Genomic DNA, 17,521 nt, shown 5'->3' with positions numbered 1-17,521 from the left:
CATTAAACATAGCAATAATTGTATTAATAGATGAGTGCTTTTTAGGAATTTTTTAATTTACCACAGAATATGCAATACCTAGGGGCATACAGTTATTTCATTAGGCATGAGAAGAACACAGAAATAAATATGAAATAATTCAGTTTGATTAAATCATAAATACAAAGAGAGAATTTAAAGCTACTGAATAACAAAAATGAACTAAAATTTATTAGTATCATAAGTACTTTATACTAATGATATCCTTCAAATCTAATACTAAACTGCTGAAGCAGCACAAAAAAATAAATAAGAAACGTATGTAAGTTTAATCTTGGTAAGATTTCAAACATCTTCTTCCAAGTCATTGTTCTTTAATTCAGCATGAACCCTAATTCACCTTAATTTAAAAATGCAGCCTCTTAAAAAAACATGAAAATCTGTTTAATACTGTTAACTATACTGGCTTCAGAATCTAAATGGGGACCACAACGAATCCTATTTAGAAGCTAAATAAACACCCCACATTAATAAGTAACTTATTTTCCCGTTTTAATTCTGATCTAAATACTTATTTGAGAGTCTTTGAAAAGTCTTTTTTCACCTCAGCAGCTCCTCGAGTGTTCACTTTGAACACTGATTTTGCAGTGGGCCAAACCTGACTCTCAATCAATTTTTATGAGTACAAATTCTTGGGTTGATGGCTGATCTCCAGCCATATCACTCATGTAATACGCACTCACAAGTGGTGATGAGATTCACATTATCACCAGAGCACCATTCTGTTGATGGCAGCAGCAGACACAGCAGGGGTATACTGTCCTCTCTAGAAGAAATGACTCCTTCACCTTTCAATAATGCAGCCCACAGGTGTGGCCCTACAAGCTGTGTGCAGACAGGATGAGAGCTGCCCTCAAAAATACTAATAAAAACTATCTGGGTCCTCAAATGACTCATTCTCAGTGAATCTCCATACATATCCACCTTGATTTTAAAATATGTGCATTCAGTCTGTCTTCTCAATACATTTGGAATTAAGAGGAGGATTTAATTGTATTTAAAATTTCAAAAAGATGCTGATTACAGGTATTTATATCTCAATATATTTGGACATGAAATTCTCTGCATGACTGCATATATGTACATATACTTGTGTAAAGATATAATGCTTAAAAATGACTTCAAATTTTAAGAGGATATCTCAGGGAGAATAAATCTGAATTAATTATAGTCTGATGATTTTTTTTTCTAAATTTATCTACTTTGGTTTGAATTAAATTTTGCCTTTTAAAATGTTAAACATATTGTTACTGGGAGAACTTCCTGACTCCCCAAATACATTGTTAATGTTCCTCAAAGACATATTAATTAATGAACTCAAAGTATTCTAATTTCTTCTTTTATTTCCTAACCCTCTTGTGGAATGATAATCAAAGTATACTAGTTTGTTCTGATTCTTAGGATCATATGCTAGAAAATAAGATAAGGAGTAAATGACCACCTTGAATCATACCTGGTCAAAAGCATAAGGTGGTAATTTGACCACTCAATATTGACCTAATAAAGCATAATTTTAATATTAAAACAATATGAAAATTAGCCTGCTGTCCCTTAACCAAATCTCCAATGACTACTCTCTGATTAATTCTTATGATAAGTACAATGCAGTAATTGAGCGCTTTGGTATTTACCCAAAGAGTTGAAAACTTATGTCCACACAGAAATCTGCACATGGATGTTTTAAGCAAATTTATTCATAATTGCCAAAAGTTGGAAACAACCAAGATGTCCTTCAATTGACGAATGGATAAATTGTGATTCATCCAGGCAATAAAATATTATTCAAGGCTTAAAATAAAAGAGCTCTCAGGCCATGGAAAAACCTTAAATGCATGTTACTCAGGGAAAGAAGCCAATCTGAAAAAGCTACATACTGTATGATTCCAACAATATTACATTCTGGAAAAGGCAAAACCATGAAGAAAATAAAAAAGGCCAGTGGTTGGGGAGGAATGAAAAGGCAGAGAACAGAGGATTTTTAGGGTAGTGGAAATACTTTCTATGATATTACAATGATAGATGCATGTCATCATACATTTATCCAAACCCATACAATGTACAACACCAAGAGTAAAATGTAATGTAAACTATGATTATGATGTGTCAATATCAGTTCATCCTTGGTAACAAATGCATCACATGATTTTGATAATAGGGGAGACTGGGCATGTGTGGTCAAGAGATAGGGGAAATCTACCTTCCTCTCAATTTTGAACCTAAAGCTACTCTTAAAATATTGTTTTATAAAAAAAAAATATTTTAAAATAGTGAGTTAACTGTAAAACTCTATGCTTATTAAGAGTAACTGGGTTTATTTATGCTAATAACATAAGATACTGAGATTATGGAATTAAGTTTCAATATAAATGCATGAAGTATGACTATGAAAAAGAAGCTGCTGTTTCTATGAAAAATCAGTAGAATGCTGTAGGAAGAATTGATAAAGACAAGTCACTAACATAAACTTGTCGGATTAGATATGAGCAAGACATCTATAAATGGGGATAAAATCAAAATGTCCAGAAAGATCTGCACTCAAACTGTTTGGTAAATGTATTTCAGTTCTTGTGAAGAAATTAAAACCATAAACCAAAGAAGATGACTTATAGGTGTGGTTTTTAGAGGACATAACAATACCAAGAACTCCAAAAAGGAAGCCCAAAGCAAATGCTTGGGCTTCATGTCAAAAGGCTGTCAATGTGTGTGCACATGTGTGTCTCTCTTTGATTAAATTAATTGATCAAATACTGGTTCTAATCACATAAGACAAGGTTACATTTTATCCATTAACAAAAAAAAAAAAAACAAAAACAAGACTGGCTGTGTGCCACATAGATAAAACTATTTTGACTAAATTTTCATACTTTTCATGAAAGTTCCATGCCATTATGCCACATAATTTATTCAGCAATTAATAGATGGCTGTATTTCTAGAAGATAGCAAATAACAATTTCCCTTCCTTGGTATTTCACCATGTCATTCTGATTTAGATCATTTAAGCTTGCTTAATGACTATAAGATTTTACACGTTTTCTGCTAAGAATTCCAAGAATGAGACTTTACATATATTTCCATTGGAAATAAAATAGCTTAGGTTTATCATAGAATAAAATGACTATTACTTAGAAAGTTATTCTTTAATGTAAATTTAATTTAATGATTGTATTCTACGAGCAAATGTTATCCATGATTCAAGAAAAACAAAAGATAAATCCACAAAAGAGTTAGCCTAAACTGTATGTTCCAGTAATTTGTCTGCATTCAGAATCCTACCACAAACAAATCTACCAGTCGAGTTAAAGACATAATTATGTAAATAAGTGATATATGTGGCATATTGTATAAAAATGGGTGCTTTTATGTATTATGTTTATCTCTAAAATGTCAGAATAATGCATGGGTATCAAAGTCTTGTAATCCTGAAAATCTTTGAGATCTTTTCAGGGGATCTGTGAAGTTAAAAGTTTAAAAATAATATTCAGACACTATCTGCCTTTTTCACAGTTATTTTCTCATGAGTGTACAGTGGAGTTTTCCAGAGGCTAAACTTGATCCGATATTAAACAGCTTGAATGTAGGTGCTGATATGAAATATCAGCTGTATTCTATAAACCAGACACTAAAGAGATATAGAAAAGCATGAAAAATGCCACTCATTTCACTAAATTGTTTGGTTTGGAAAACAGCTGTTATACATAAAAATGTAATTTGTGTTAGCATGTAATGAACTTACTATTTTTATTTTAAAATGAATTAAATATTTTAATTTTTCAATTTTAATTTCTCATGCAGTGAATATTGATAGATAGAACCCACAAAAAGAAAAGTTTTGAGAACTGCTGCCTTAGAATGATTAAGAGAAAAAAAAGCTTACTAACCTGAACAAGAACAAAGTAACGTTTTTTCCATCTTTTCCAAACCTTCTGTCCAAGGGCATACAGATATCTGGTAAGAAGAACAAACAAGCAAAAGAATACATTACATGAGTGATGTTGTGGTTCTGCGTAATCATATTTCTTCCACAGGTATTTATTCTTGAGAACAGCCTGCTAAAGGCAAATGTTTAGTTCATTTGTAATCTGAGACAACATGCAGCTTCTGTCTTACAAAATGACTGAGCTTTCTCTAGGTTCTTGAAAGGCAATTGATTTATGTGGCTTATCAGTTTGTCAGTTCATACTACAAATTGAATGAAGCTGGAGTTAGAAAGAATCATCAAGGAACCAGTAGGAATTTATTCTTACACATAATTTTTAGGAGATACAAAGGCTATGAATTGAGAATAGAGTACTAAATGTTTTGGCTCTGAGTGCAGCCTGGGCAGGAGCCAGATGCAGAGCAAAACTTCCAAGGTAAAGGCAAGGTCACTGTCCAGCTGAGTGACCCAGAAATGTGGCTGCACCAACCTCAGTTTCCATTTCCTCAACTACCAAGTGAAAGAACGAGATATGCTGATTTCTATGGCCCCTGTGCTAGGCCCATAATTTGGGGGTTTACCTGATTTATGGACGCATCTTGCTGCAAATTTTCCTAACTATGAGATTCAGATAGTAATGAAGGTGACATGGTATGATTTAACAGAATTCAACCAAGGCCTTTGTTTAATTTTGCAATGCTATTAGTAACTTGCATTAAAGTGATTAAAGTAGTCACTCATTTGAAAATAGAACTTTTGTTTTTACTAAATATACAGATGTAAACTTAAGTATTGAGGAAAAAGAAGAAATTAAACATTAATCAAGTGCGTACATGACATGAAGAACTAGTTTAAAGTGACACCACAAAACTACATACATAGACCTCCTACAAAAATGGAAAACATTGTTAGATATTTAAAATATGATAAATAGAAGCTTAAATTTTAAATTAATCTTTTTCAATATCTTATCACAGTCTCTTTTAATGAAGTGAAGGTTTAATATTGTAGACACTATTCAGACTAATTTAATTTGTATACAATTTTGAGTAACAACAATAACAATAACAACAAAACAACAACCCAAAACACCCCACTACAGCTAATGGTTTACTTCAAGGCTTATAGTCTCTAGACCTCTAGTTTTTAAAACTAAAACCTTGGCTTGAATTTCTAGTTTCTGTCTCACTAAAAGAATTATTTTGTGCAAAACAAAGCAAACATACCTTTTGCCCCCTTTCACAATAAAAAAGTAAGAGGAGGTGTTGGCTATGGTGTGTTGAAATGAATGGGCACTGGTATTCATTACCAGCGCACTGCAACATAAGATCACTTTTCTGGAGACATATGTGGCAATATGTAGAAATAGTTCCAGGTTTTCACCCTGGAATTTATTAGGGAAATAATTAGCTATGCACATCAAGATGTATGCTACATGGGTACACAGAACAGTGTTATTTCTATTATTGAAAATAACAAGTGTTTAACAGTAGGTGAATTATTCAATAAATGCTGCCATATGCATAGAAAAAAATACCATGCTGTCGCTAAATTAATTTTTGATAAAACTAGCAACATAAAGAATATTTCACTATAGAATGTTATGTGAAAAGTACAGATTCAAAATTACACACATATGTAATGATTTGGAACTTGTAAAGCAAATGTATGTATAAAAAAATAAATGTTCCCAAATATTAGTAATAGTTATCTTTGAGTGGTGGGATTCAAGTTTCCTTCTTTATTCTCTGAATTTAATAAGTTTTCAGAATCAAACAAACAAAAAAACTTGGATTTATTAAAAGTCAAAAGAACAACTAGTTCCCTACACTGGAAAGCATCACCCATACTGCCCAAATCAATGATGTATTTTCTTTCACACACATCAGCTAGCTGGCATCTTTGGGAAACTTGTAGAGTATTTGTCTCTCACAATACCCTTGATACCATATCATCTGAGCTTGGGATGTAATGTGAATTCTTTTAGTTACTGACAGACATCTACCACCACTGTTCTCACCTGTTCACTCTCTCCTCCTGAGCTCCCCTTAAAGCCTTTTGCCCCACCTGTGCTCTACCCTCTAATTTCTCTTCTGTGAGTCTGGTGAAAGGTGGTCAGCTGCTCTCTTTCTGTCTTTTCCCTCTCCTGAAAAGCACACACCCAACCTCCTGTTACAGGGTTAACAGCAATGACCTCAGGAGCTGGATACTGTGGACACAGCAGATGCCCTCTATAACAGTGCACTTGCAAGATGCGCACCAAATAGCTGCCTAGGAGACAGACAGGCCTTTGGAATAACCTTTGCCTGTGACCACAGCCTGTTTCTCAGCTCCCTCAAAGTGTCTCATTTAGCATGTTGCTGGGCAACTGGGTCATACATAAGTGAAAGTGAATATTGATACACAAACCATCAACACCACAAGCAAGTCAAGGTTAAGTCTTGCTGACAGTGAAGGTACTGAATAAAGAATAATAATGTCAGCTGCAACATCATGCAAAACATGGCTCAACAAATCTGGAATGAGAATGTATGGTTTCTCTGAAGACAGAAAGCAGAGGGGTGGGGGACGCATACATGTGTATATCGGAAGATGTTCTAAGGTAGAGTAAAAGACAATTCAAGACTGGGCTTCAAGGTATTTTGGACTATTGTACTATAAGAAAGAATTCAATTGAACATAGAAGTCACAATTGACCAAACATATCTAGAAAATAACTAGTAAAAAAAGTTTTAGTCTCTACTTAAGAAAAAAATTACATTCAACAAAAGATTAACTGGATAAAGGAAATATTATAAATGCTATGCAGGAAAATATGAGTTTCCGTCTTTTAGTTTTCATATTAGCCATACAAAAGTTTTATGTAAAACAAATGGTCGGGAATATAATACATCAGAAAATGTAATTATATTGAATAAAATCACATCAAACTAAAACAATTTTTTTTTACTAGAAGAATGAGTTCTGGAATTAAATATCAAGTATCATTGTTTAGCTATTTTTCCCACTGGTATCAAAGCACATTCTTGGCATAAAAACACATTTATAATTGAGGGAATAAAGAAAAAAGATGTTCATCAATATTGTTTAAGAGCAAACTCCCAAAACCATCTAAGATTAAAAACAGTAAGGAATGATAAGGCTGTCTTAAAAGTGATGCCAAAAATGATATGGAAGAATTATTATAATGTTAAGTTTTAAAAAAGCATTCACATGAGTTTATAGTATATGCATGAAGAAAAATCCAGAAAGATGTATCAAAATAAACTTGTACGATAATTAATAATAATACAAAATATAATACAAAATAACCTGGCTGGTGAGATTAAAGATGAATTTCATATTCATTATGACTTTCTACATTTTCACAATTTCTATGTTGAGCATGTCTTCCATTTTTTAAAAGCTAAGGGTGATTTGTATAGTTCACATCAAGTAAAATTTACCCAATTTTAGGTATTCAGTTTGTTGAGTGTTGACCTAGTCATGTGACCACCACTGCAATGAACTTTCAGAACATTTCCATTCCCCAGAGCCTGCTTTATGCCCTTTCATGAACAATCTCCTACTCACACTTCCACCTCTGAAACCACTGATTTGATTTCTGACCACTCCGTTTTTTGTTTTCCAGAATCTTATAGAAGTGGAATTACACAGTTTTTAGCCTTTTGTGTCTGCCTTCTTTCACGTAGTACAAAGCTTTTGAGATTCATCAACGTTTTGGTCTATATCAGAAGTCCCTATTTATTGTTGAATATTATATTTCATTGTAAGAATTTATTTACTTCAAGGTGTTTATCTATTCACCAGTTGGTGGACATTTGGGTTGTTACTACTCTTTGCCTATCATAAATAAAGTTGCTATAAACACTGATGTACAGGGCTTTGTGTGGGCACAGGTTTTCATTTCTTCTAAGTAAATATCTAGGAGTGAACTTGTTGAGCTAAATTTTTTTTAAAAGTTCAGCTTTATAAGAAACTGCCAAACTTTTTCCAAAGTGGCTGTAAAATTTTACATTACCAGTAGCAATGTATGAGAGAGAGTACGTCCTACTTTTATAATCAGAAAAAAATTACTCTATTAAGGATTTGGAGGATGTGATCATTGTGGCTCCACAAATAATATTTCTGGTATGACTAAGTTGAAAATGAATAGACCAAAGATAAGAATTTTTGTCCCCTTATCTTGAATACTGTAGAGAACTCCTATAAGCTTTCATGGTTAAGTGGGTTTTCCAGTTTTCAAGGCTATTCTCAAGTTCTGGAATTTGGAGCAGTTTAAATCCTTTGTTGATGAGTGGCCTCATCAACTCTGGGAAGGCTGAACTGTGGAGAGTAAGGAAAAGGAAGCCAAAATCACTTAAAATTGGTTTACAATCAGATAATCCATTCATTAGAAAGCATCTGTAGAAAAATCAAAATGCATTCTCCCCTAATGTACCTTTACGACTAGCTTTGCTGTTGAATCAGTTTTTTAATTTTGTTTATTTGCTTTTTTAAAATGTTGAGTGTCAGGTTATAAATTACTTCTTTTGTAGATAAAAACCCAATAAGATTTTTTTTTATTTCAGAAAAAAATACTGAAGTTACATTTAACATACTATATTCTACTAGGTAACAGAGTCTGTTCATTACAGTCACATAAAGATGTTTGAGTTTTCTTCTTTTTTTTTTTTTGTTGTTGAACAAGATAGTTTATTGAGTATGCAACATGACAGGCTGGGGTCTTGGAGTCAGATGCCAGTCTTGAGTACTCTTAATTACTGAAAAATGAGTTGCTCTACGTAGAGAGATTGTACATCTATGTATAACAGATTTTTAAAGAATTTGTATATAATATGTTTACTTGAGTTCAAATAGTCATAAAATATAATCTGATCTTTCTTTAATGGTTTAGAAAAGACAGTGTAACATCTCAGGGTCATTATTATGACCATCAATTATAAGTCCATAATTCCATGAAAGGAGAAGATATAGCTGATATAGTGAACCCTAACTATTTGACACACAATAGCAATAACGTTAATTAAACAGGTCCTTGAAAGCTATTTACTTGTCATTTATTTCTGTTTCATAAAAATAGTTTAGAATTAAAAAAAATTTATTGGGATGGCATTCATTAGTACAATGATGTAGGTTTCAGGTGTACAGTTCTATAACACATCATCTGTATATCATGTGTTCGCCACCCAAGTAGGTCTCCATCACCATTTATTCCCCCCTTTATAATAGTTTACAATTTAAAATAGTCTATGGTGGATATATTGTCATCTGAATTCTGGAAAAGCTGGGTTTTCACTGTTTTCTGAAATTTGATTTCACCCAACAAAGACAGAGAGAACAAGAAGTGTATCTGTCATCCTGGAGAGAGAGTACCTCTCTAGTGTACTACAGATCTGTTAGTGGGTTGCTCTGTAGCTGTATTCTTCCTGAATTTATTTATTTATTCTTACCTACTGCGTCATTACTAGCTTCCTCTTGACTGTATGATTAATTTAAATAAAAAAGTTTTTTGAAGGGTATTTAAATCAGACCTGTCAAACACAGTCAAACAAGAACACGCATTTAACTGGGTTTTATGTGACAGTTTATAATGTTATTCAATAAAATAAATATTTATCACACAGCATGAGAGCAACATCCTCTAACAGGCACTATGAATCTTTTTTATCTTATTTTAAAGAGAAAAACAAGTTCTTGATTTTTTTTCTGGTGAGTCTTTCAACATCATTCATTTTCATTACCCTACAGAATTTGGTTCTAAACACATATTTCTCATCCTTGTTAAATTATTTCAGTAAGTAATAAATGGATGAAAAATGAAGGAACACATACATATAAGAAATTTTCACAGTCATGCTACATTTTCCACTAACTTATTAGAATATGGCCCTAGGGGGGAAAAATCCCCAAATCAAAGTTAAATTATATCTAATAATTACTATTTTACCTGAATAAGAGATATTCTATTGTACCTATTTCAGAGGCGCATTTTTCCATTGCTAATTTGTACTACATATAACATTTTTCCATTGAAATATTTCCAATGTATCACAATACTCATGATACTCATGTAACTATAGTATTTTAGATTTATTTTTAGATTATCATGAAAAAAAACTGCATAGATACTATTTATTTATTTATTTAAAAGACTTTATTTACTGTTAGAGAGAAGGGGAGGGAGTGAGAAAGGGAGGGAGAGAACATCAATGTGTGGTTGTTTCTTGCGTGCCCTCAGGTGGGGACCTGGGCCACAACCCAGGCATGTGCCCTGACTGGGAATCGAACCAGCGACCCTTTGATTCGCAGGCCCATGCTCCATCCACTGAGCCACAACAGCCAAAGCTCAGATACTATTTAAGTGCTTGCTTTCATCAGCACATCCAAGTTAAGTAAGGTATTAAGAAGTTGGTCCCTTTGAACAAAAAATTGCCTGCTTAACTTTAACATCTTCTCTTCTTACATAGGATTAGGTAACAAAGAAATTAGCAGCAATGCTACAAAGCTCGGATTTAACACAGAAAAGTAAAGCCTTAAAGCATTTGGGTTTATAAATCAGTATAAACATAGCAATAATTTAAGAGTATTAACTGCTCTTCTACAGTTGTTTCTAATGGAAAGTACCATTTGCTCCAAAGAAATACAGGATTCATTGCTAGGAAACAGGGCACAAAATCAACTAAATGTATATTCATGTTTCATTTGCCTGTGACTATTTCTTTAGCATTTCTAACTATTCCTAGGTCGTGCCCTATTCTCAAGTATCAAAGACATGAGAAACTGAATTTCAAGGTTTTTTGATTATATAGTTAAAAAATATGTGAATGAGTAGATAATATACTATGTTTTTAGGAAAAATGTCAAGAGAAGACGGAAAAAAAGAGAAAACAAAAGAATTTTGGTATGGCCAAACTTCAAATCAATATAGTTACTATCAACAAGACAAACAGAAAATAAATATTTTTTCATCTTCTATGTCAAGAGCTATATATGGTTATTAGAGTATCTCAATACTTACACCTAAAATTGTACAGTCTTTCTGCTATGGGGATGATCCTTAAAAAGAGTTATCTGTTAATAAGCCAACTGGAACATATACCATAATTACTTTTAAAAGTTTTCATTTGTGAAAAAAACAAAAGCAGTGTATGAAATCCATCAGAATGTGCTGACAACAGGAATAAGAACTTTTTAGATATAAGTTCATCCTTACAATTAGTCTAATAAAAGACTGAGTAAAATAGTTTGCTAAAAATAAACTTTAGCAAAACAAAAAATATCAGAAAAATTACTTTGCTTACTTTTGTTAAATTTTCAAGAGAGAGAAAAAGAAACACAGATTTGTTGTTCACTCACTTATGCACTCATTGGTTGACTCCTCTGTGTGCCCTGACATTAGGATGACACTCCACCCAAATGAACTACCTGGCCAAGGCTATAAAATTTTGAATGTTTTTTTATACAGCACCTCTTTCAATATGTTTTTTAAAAAATAGACCCACATATAACATGCTGTACTGTGTCTTACCTTAAGCCAAAAAACTCAGAATATTTTACTAATAAATTAAGCAATTTTTCTATAAATACAATATCTGCTAATATATGTATATATAATCACAGAAGTTAATAAAATTTTAAGAACTAGTTTTCTAATTAGTTTAAAAAATTGAAATTTAACTCATCTTTGTAACACAATGTATCTGAACTAAAATAATACCCTATGTTACTCTAGTAAGAAAACAGCTAATATTCTCTATGCCGTATTATAAACAGAAAATGGAAATGTGAAGTAAATGTCATTTATTCAAACACTTTAAAAGCACTTTTTAAAATCTTTCTAACTTGGAGATTGTTCAAAGAATACTTCAACACTAAAATTCTCCAAGTATATTATTAAATATTGTAGTTTAGTTTCAATTAGAGTGGTAGCATACATTTCCTACAGAAAGGAGAATATGACAATTTATTTGCACTGAGTTCATGCTGTGAGAGTTTATAATTTTACTTTATGATGAAAAATCATCATTAGTGAATATTTGAAAACATAATTGTATACAGAATACAGGAATTATTCAGTGTTTAAAAGAAAGGACTACTACTTTTGGTGGATCACTTATGAGCCAAGCTTTTTATTCAAAGAAATGGGACAATCAATCTACATGTTGAATGATAAAGCCTTTTCTTCCACAAGCCTTTATTTTTCAAGGAAAAATACAGAAAGAAAAAAATCAATATATAGAGTAGTTTAGTCATGGAAAAGGCTTTCTTAAAAAGAAACCTCAGTCAAGGTTGAAAGAGCAATTAATGCAGGCTCAAAAATCTGGGCCATTCTGATAGAGTTCGGTTAACATGTGGCAGAAGTAATCATCCACTTGTGAAAATGATTTTCGGTTCATTCTCAAACACCTTTCAGACACTCATGATCCCATTTAACTGACAACAATACAGGCTATCGGGGGGCACCACTGCATTTGATGTGAAAACCAATAGGGACCAAATGCCCTGAGGCACTTTCAGTCATCCCTGAAAGTTCTCTGCTGCTTGCATAAAAGGACTCTTCCTTTCACTACATTCTTTCTTTTATTTAACCCCATAAGATTAAGCCTTTTGGTGGGGTTGTTTTCAGCTAAGGATGAGGAAAAAGAAACGTTCAAGACAACAGTGTGCCCTGTGCATTAAGAAACCTAGAAGTAAAAACTTTCCAGTTGGCTTTTTAAACTTCCTGAATTCTTATGAGAAAGAAGACAAAGGTGGGGAGGCAAGGACAGAATCATCAACAAACAAAATTATGTAACATTTGAGAGAATTTATGAATGAAAAAAATTAAGAAATTCCTATTGTTGAGCAAGAAGTTAAAATGTGTGTGCTAAATAGACAGGGTATTTATAAAAGAAAACCAGTAAAATGTAGAGTTCTTCATTCATTTTCTGAATCACATTCTGTAGAACAGTTAATATAAAAACTGTTACCCCCTCCTTTTCCTAAATCCCATCTTCTGCTAATTTAATCTGAGTTAAATCTCAATTTAAATGAGCATTATCAGATTAAGTATAACAGTCTAAGGTATAAAAGCCATCTTTTAAAAATTGGCTTGCCACTGTACAATCTAGAAAATGAAGAGACAAACTATGAACCTAAGAAGGCCATAAAACCTCATTCTACCCCAGATAAGACATTGAGAGCTATAAGTGACCATTCTTAAAGGAGGTGTTCTAAAACCAGTGACAATGCACTGTCACCTAGAATCAAAATGGAACTGGGAAACCATATAAGTAGTTTTATGAAAAGTAGTTTTAAATAGTTAAATATAAGCCAAACAATCCAACTAAATCAAACTCTACAGAGAACTCTCTTATTAAAAAGACAGATTTTCCTACATTTAGCTTTGATAACTGATCAGTTTTCTTTTATCTCGATCAGCAGAATAAGTGCCCAAATACATATTTTGTAATGGTTCATGATCTCACCAACGCTCATATTTACAAAGTTATACAACTACATAGGATCTCATTCTAACATACTCTATCATGGAGGTCATATTTTGTAAAGCATGGTTTCATGTTTTTTTCCTCAGTTTAAATTTTCTTCAAAATACGGTAATAACTTTTTGAATCTGCAGAAGCTTCGCTGCTTTATTAAAAGTTCAAAAAATTAGTGGACTTTCCAAGCTGATTATAAAATACCTCAAAAGAGGATAAAAGGGGAAGATTTTCCTAAGAACTTGTTAGGCAACCTACTCCAACCAGGAAAACTTGCAGCATCAAGGCTATGCTCCAGCCCCTAGGAAGAGGGTCCAGGCTATGAAGATCTGAATCTCTGGGGTTCAGGCTGTTATACTTTTCAAAGGGAAGGACTGTCCTACTTAGTCCCTGCCCTGTTCCCTTGCACTTAAGTAGCTGTTTTGATGAGCTGCCCAATATCCCAGCCTGAAGACCCAGCTTTGCTCTTGTTCTTGCTAATCTTTTTCTGATACCCTGTTCTCGAATTCTGGGCATGTTAGTTGGTCACAGACATCTTTTTACTGCTCACATATGTAAACACTGCCTGTGCTGAAATCCTTAATACTTGTCTTGGCTTACTTCTGCACCAAGTACTCCTGTACACCAACACTCAGTGTTCGTATGGCTCCTCTGTTTGCATGTTGTGTGTCATACCCTATCTGCTTCACACATCTCACATTTCATCCTTTCTAACAAGTTGAATTTAGTTCCTGAATCACACATTTCCAATTTCTTCCTAGCCCTCATTTCAACTATAATTTCCTTAGAGAAACCCACCCTGATATCCTCAATAAGGTTACATTTCCTCATTGCCTGTATTTGGACAACTCTTCCAGAGCCCTGTCATGCCCTATGGCACGGCATATTGAACTAATGTCTAGTTCCACAACAAGACTCAAAGCTCTGTGAGGGCATGGACCACAGCAGGTGACTCACCACTCTCTTCTGGCACCAAGCCTTCAAAGAGCAGATATTCCATAAATGTTTTTTGGAATAACTAAATGGCTGTTTCTAGTTTTGTCATTAGGAATAATGAAAACATAATGAAGAAAGTAAACTCTAGCAAAAATGTATATACTATACATCAAGGTAAAAGAAAAAGCCTTGGATAGACTTTGGATTTTCCATAAAGTTGGTATTTTTACATTTATTTCATCAAGAGTATTCAAATGGTTTTAGCAGCAGGATGTTATCTTAATATTGAACTTAATATAAAAGAATATTTAACAGCATAAAGGAACCATGAAGTGGCTGCTATGAAAGCAGGTACAGCACAGGTAGATTTTCAGTAGTCTAGTCTGCCTACCACCCAAGTGTCTGAAAAAGCAGACTACAGGTAGTCCCTCTCTGCATCACGGTTCACTGATCGTGGACTCACTGTACCGCGGGATTTTTAAAAATATTATATTTATTTATCGTGGATTTTTCACTATATTGCGGGATTTTGTGGTACTATATATGTATGTTGTTAAAGTTACATATGTTTAAGAGTGTAGAATGTTTAAGAACATAAGTAGTGTTTATAAAAATGTGGAAAAGGTTAATAAGGGACTGGGAACGGTTTATAAGTGTGTGGGAAGGGTTTATAAAGCCTTAAAAATATATAAATACTAAAATAAATGTAAGGTTCCTATTTCGCAGATTTTCACCTATCGCGGGGGGTCTAAAACATAATATCAGCGATAAGTGAGGGAATACTGTAGCAGACTTTAGATATGACCCTTTGAATCAGTGCTGAAAACAGCCCCAAGGTCATAGTATCACAAGGGCCTTTTAAGTCAAAATGAAATAGAATATATTCTATGTCTAAAGATCGCAAGATATTATAATTCCCACTAGTACTTTTTTAACTTTCTGATATAGAAACATTGTTGGAATCTCAGAGGAGGCCCAATACTTTAATACCTCTTTTCCTTGCCTGAATTCTGAATAGACTTAAGTGGAAAGAGTTAGCACGAGGCTAAAACATTACCTTATACTGAAGAACGTTTATTTCTGTAAGAAGTAGGCTTCTTTCTGAGGTTCAGTATTATCAGATATACCTTCCCCACTCCAGTCACAGACTGCGCCTAATAGGATATGCCTGTCTTTGTGAAGACCCTGCTGCTGACGGATGTATGCAGGGAGAAGCTGTGAACAGGTACTCCCTGTGGACAACTCACCTTCAAAGGACAAACAGAGAGGAAAGGACTGATCTGTGCATGACCAGTCCCTGCTCTCAAGATAATTAATTAGATAAGTTTAAAGGGGGGAGAGGGGTAGAGAGAAGCCAGGGGTATTACTGTCATGGATGTCCTCCACATGGAAGCAAATATTAGGGGTGCAGAATAAGTGCTTTCTCAAAATAGATATGAAGGAGTAAAAGCGACCCGGTGTGGGGGGTGCATAGAAAAGGAAGGGAGGGAGAGAACAAATAAAAACAGAACAAGAACACAAATGAACAATTCTCTTGAGCCTCTTTAACTGCTTTGTGCCCAATGTGACTTTCACTTTTTTCATCTGTAAAATAGGAATAGCAATATTTGCCCTGACTATACTAGACAGTGTCCTTACAAAAATCTAGTGAAATGATGTATGTAGAAGAGTCTTTAAAACTATAAAACACGATGTCAACCAAAGCATCATCATCATCATTATTGGATTAGCAATGTAATATTTCAAAAAAATATGCTAATCTAACTTTTTTGAAGAACTCTTTGGAAAGCTTGGGGAGACTGACAATAAAAATTTTCAACATTGTCCAGTTAGAAAAAAAAAAATCTTTGAAAACATGGGGCAAGAATTTAAGTTTCACTTTTTCTAAAATAACGTGTAACTATGATATCACACAACCTATAACAACAAAGCAACTAGTTCTTCTCATTCATCAGCTAAAATTAGTATTTCTATAGAGTACACATATTATGATCCCAGCCACTGAATTCCATAGGTTCTTAAGAAATTGTTCTTTATCAACTGGCCAAAAATTCCAGACTACTACAGGAAAGTGTACTGTGGTGTTCAGTTTCTCTTTCACACACATTTATTTATTTGAAGGAGTGTGGATAACAAATTAAAGGCAATAGCAATAAGAGGACCAGGCTGGAATTCATTGGGTTAGGGTTAAAAGTTTCTCTTCCTTCTTTAACTTAAAGCTTAAGAATTCCATTTATTTCTTTATTTGCCTATTAAACTATATTCACAATGATTCTGCCCACAAATGCAAGATACAAAGAAAAATGAAACCAAGATATTCGCCAGAAAACAACCTTTGTCATTTACAAAACATTGACAGAATTTCAAGTCTCAGGTATCTTTGTCAAAATTGACCTTAATAATATCTTTGATTATTCATATGCTACTAAACATTAAAGTTTTTCTGCATTAATTTGATAAAATGTCTTGACAAGTTTTGATATGTCCAAAGTGAACTACCACTTCACCTTCTTTTAACCTATTCTTACATTTTTTTCCAAATAAAAATGTCTTGAAAATTACTTACTACTACTTAAATAGTGTCATCTTTATTACTGAATTCTCTATTTAAAGAGACAAAAATATTTTCTATTTTCAGGGAATGCTTGTGCCATCTACTGGAGAAATATATTACCACTTTTGTCAAGAACTAAAACACGGTTTCCCAAGATAATTGTGAGGTACTGCACTCTAAAATAAAACTTTGGAACAAAATCAGGCCCTTTTCTTTCTAGCATTTTAAAGCATGTGTCAGTATATGAAATTGTTACAGAAACAGGGGAGTCCAAAAACAAACCCCAGAGTTTGCGGCTGGGAGATGTTTCTGACTTTCCTAAGACTGGCTAGGTCTGGGAGGGGGAGGCAGAACTATGTGTAAATAAACAATTCTTTTTCTTTTCACCAAACTCTGGTATTCAGAGTTATAATTCTGGCGGCGGGCAATCGGGCCCCTAACTAAACAGCCCGTGGGTTCTGTTTCAATTGGAGCAGCCCAAGGGTTCTGTTACAAAATCAGCATCTTTTCTCCAATATAACATAAATAATTCAATATTCCCATCTTAATGGAATAATTTGACAGAGTTATACATTCACAGACACAAATAATGT

At 33.4% G+C, this 17,521-nt stretch overlaps 1 protein-coding gene across 10 annotated transcripts in view; it reads right to left on the bottom strand.

The window, feature by feature from the left end:
• CADPS2 (calcium dependent secretion activator 2) overlaps positions 1-17,521 on the bottom strand; it is a 689,394-nt gene that overhangs the window by 247,394 nt on the left and 424,479 nt on the right. For all 10 annotated transcript variants that reach the window (XM_090287420.1, XM_090287419.1, XM_090287416.1 and 7 more), the window contains exon 9: positions 3,919-3,985. In XM_090287420.1, the coding sequence (XP_090143546.1) occupies positions 3,919-3,985 (67 nt within the window). The remainder of the gene's footprint in view (positions 1-3,918; positions 3,986-17,521) is intronic.

The sequence above is a fragment of the Furipterus horrens genome, unplaced genomic scaffold (assembly GCF_987537825.1).
Source record: "Furipterus horrens unplaced genomic scaffold, mFurHor1.1.pri manual_scaffold_9, whole genome shotgun sequence".
Taxonomy (NCBI): Eukaryota; Metazoa; Chordata; class Mammalia; order Chiroptera; family Furipteridae; genus Furipterus; species Furipterus horrens.
This window is presented reverse-complemented; position numbering and strand designations above follow the sequence as displayed.